The following is a 2299-nucleotide window of genomic DNA, read 5'->3' as shown; positions in this document are numbered from 1 at the left end:
CTTTACACAGTGATCAAGATCTGTAACCTAGCGTAGCGTTCTGCTCTGTGCGCAGTTTGTGGTCTTTTCTTCCATGTGGATAAACTCGGGTCTCTGTGCAAAGAAACTCATACTCGGATGAATAGCCAATCGTCTAGTCAAGCGTATGCTAAGTGATTCTTGCTAGGCCCAATGGACAGTGCATAATTGAGGCGGTTATTGTATAAACCATGCTGTAGTCCTGACCGGCAGATGTAACACTGTGTGGAGTTGTGTGTGATACAGCGGGGTTGGTGGAACACACATGACAAGTAAGATGATTGGTAAGGAATCATTCCTAACCTCTCGTAAAGTATCATCATGTCCTATTTTCTGTTTCTGGGTGTAGGTCACTACACATGGACCGATAAGTTGAAATGAAGGATGTTTGTCAGTACCAGGCATTGAGTTCTGCTCATACTGTTGATTGAGGCTCTATAAGTACCCACACATTTAACGCTCAAAAGGATGCTGTGTGTAACAGCGACACACGAGATATCCTGATGCTCACATCGTGAGCCCGTTGAGGCATATCATGTTTGTTTGGAGTAATGACTCCTAGAGAAAAAGGTATTATCGATAGTGTACCATGTGTCTGTATGTACCAGGGTTCACTAACACACCATCGATACATTCAGCAGAAATCCTCTATGTGCAATACTATATTAGTGGAACAAATCGTCACGAACAAATGATGGGCTGATGTCGATGCATGGGTACATACAGATTCTTTGATCGACAGGTCCTGCGACTATCAACAGTTTACCTATCCTACCCCTAGACGTCATCGTTGCAGTAGGTCAAAACTATAAGTGTGTGTGCAGGCCATCGATGCATGCCAGTGTCCTTACATCAACCATGTTACGTACCTAGTGAGCAAGTGACACATTTCTTTCGCTCTGTTCACAGGGCAGGTTCTGCCCTCACAGACATTTATACGTATCGCTAGCCAGGTACCTTTCCAATCAGTCCTTAGTCTGGTCGTGCCCTTCTCTCACACGCGTGACCTAAAGTACGTTCCTGATCAATCATCTTATGCCTGCGCACAGATTTCCGAGATATACCTTCCGCAACTCCATACATTCCCATTCCATCTTACAGGAAGCTTCTAGACAGAAGATAACAAGCTTAGGTAGATAGTACCCTCGTAGTACAACATTGATCCAAGTGATCCCTCTAGCCGGGTCTCCCTTCCGGCTTGCCTCTACCACGACTGCATTTGATACTAACAATATGACTTTTGATTGGATCACTCTCCACGATCCAATACCCGTCTGCAGAGCTATTGCCCTTGGATAGAAGCCACAGCGAGATCCACTCCCTATCATCTCTGGCTACAAGCCACCCATTAAGACCTGAGAAGCAGAAGTCCGCTGGTAGAGTCCAGACTGGGACTGATCTAACGTGGTAAGGACACTCTCCAACCTGTGTATCGTAACTGCCTCCGACTAAGTGCTGGCTGGCCTCAGCGTTTCTCCCCGAGTGCCTTGTTCGAGACTTCCCGCATGTGATGGCTCCCTTCGAGACTATTCTTAGTCCATGCACTAGATACTTGCGTAGTTCATATCTATCATAGCTCGCTTAGGCTCAATTTTCCTCGTCTCACCCAAGTTATTCCTCTTCGTAAATAGCTAAGTAAACCTCTTAAGATTCACGATAAACTGGACTTTTGATGATATCTTGTACCTTGGTCTGCTCATGGGCATCCCCATCTGGGGGTGAATAGATGTCGTGTGTGTTGGTATCTCCCCAGGAAAAAAATCTTGCCACATAACAGGCATAATATATGCAAGTTCACATATATGCAATTTTTCCTATTTCTGCCCCATAGCCTGCAGCATATACCGTGCAGGTTCACACCACATATATTTCAGAGCTCTATTATAGCAGGTTGTTATGTTTGGAGATTTACACCCACATGTATTTCCTAGCCCTCACATAGCATTAGTCCCTGTATTGTGGAGGTTCACACACATGTATTTCCTTATCCCTGTGTAATTAAGAACTCCATGTACAGCTTTTCTTCATCACATATCTTCCTAGCTCTGTCATAATTCGGATTATATGTGGAGGTTCACACACACATATTTCATAAGCCCGACATATTAAGTGTGGTGATTTGATGAAACTCAGATTCCATAGGCCAATATCTTGAATATTGGTTCCCAAAAGGTGGTTCGAGGAGTGGATCGACTTGTTGGAGGAGGGTGTGCTCACTGGGGTGCCTTTTGAGGTCACAATCCTGTGCCCAGTGCTACCAGTCTCCCTCCTTTTTTACAAA

General features: G+C 44.8%; 1 protein-coding gene across 1 annotated transcript in view; it reads right to left on the bottom strand.

The window, feature by feature from the left end:
- Positions 1-1352: 1352 nt before the first annotated feature.
- The window catches only part of LOC119089245 (tudor domain-containing protein 1-like), a 3752-nt gene continuing 2805 nt past the window's right edge, over positions 1353-2299 (bottom strand). Inside the window, exon 3 of the mRNA XM_037211896.1 lies at positions 1353-1373. Coding sequence (XP_037067791.1) covers positions 1353-1373 — 21 coding nt within the window. The remainder of the gene's footprint in view (positions 1374-2299) is intronic.

The sequence above is a fragment of the Peromyscus leucopus genome, chromosome 17 (genome assembly GCF_004664715.2).
Source record: "Peromyscus leucopus breed LL Stock chromosome 17, UCI_PerLeu_2.1, whole genome shotgun sequence".
Lineage (NCBI taxonomy): Eukaryota > Metazoa > Chordata > Mammalia > Rodentia > Cricetidae > Peromyscus > Peromyscus leucopus.
Note: the sequence above shows the minus strand (reverse complement) of the source record. Positions and strands in the feature narration are given on the sequence as shown.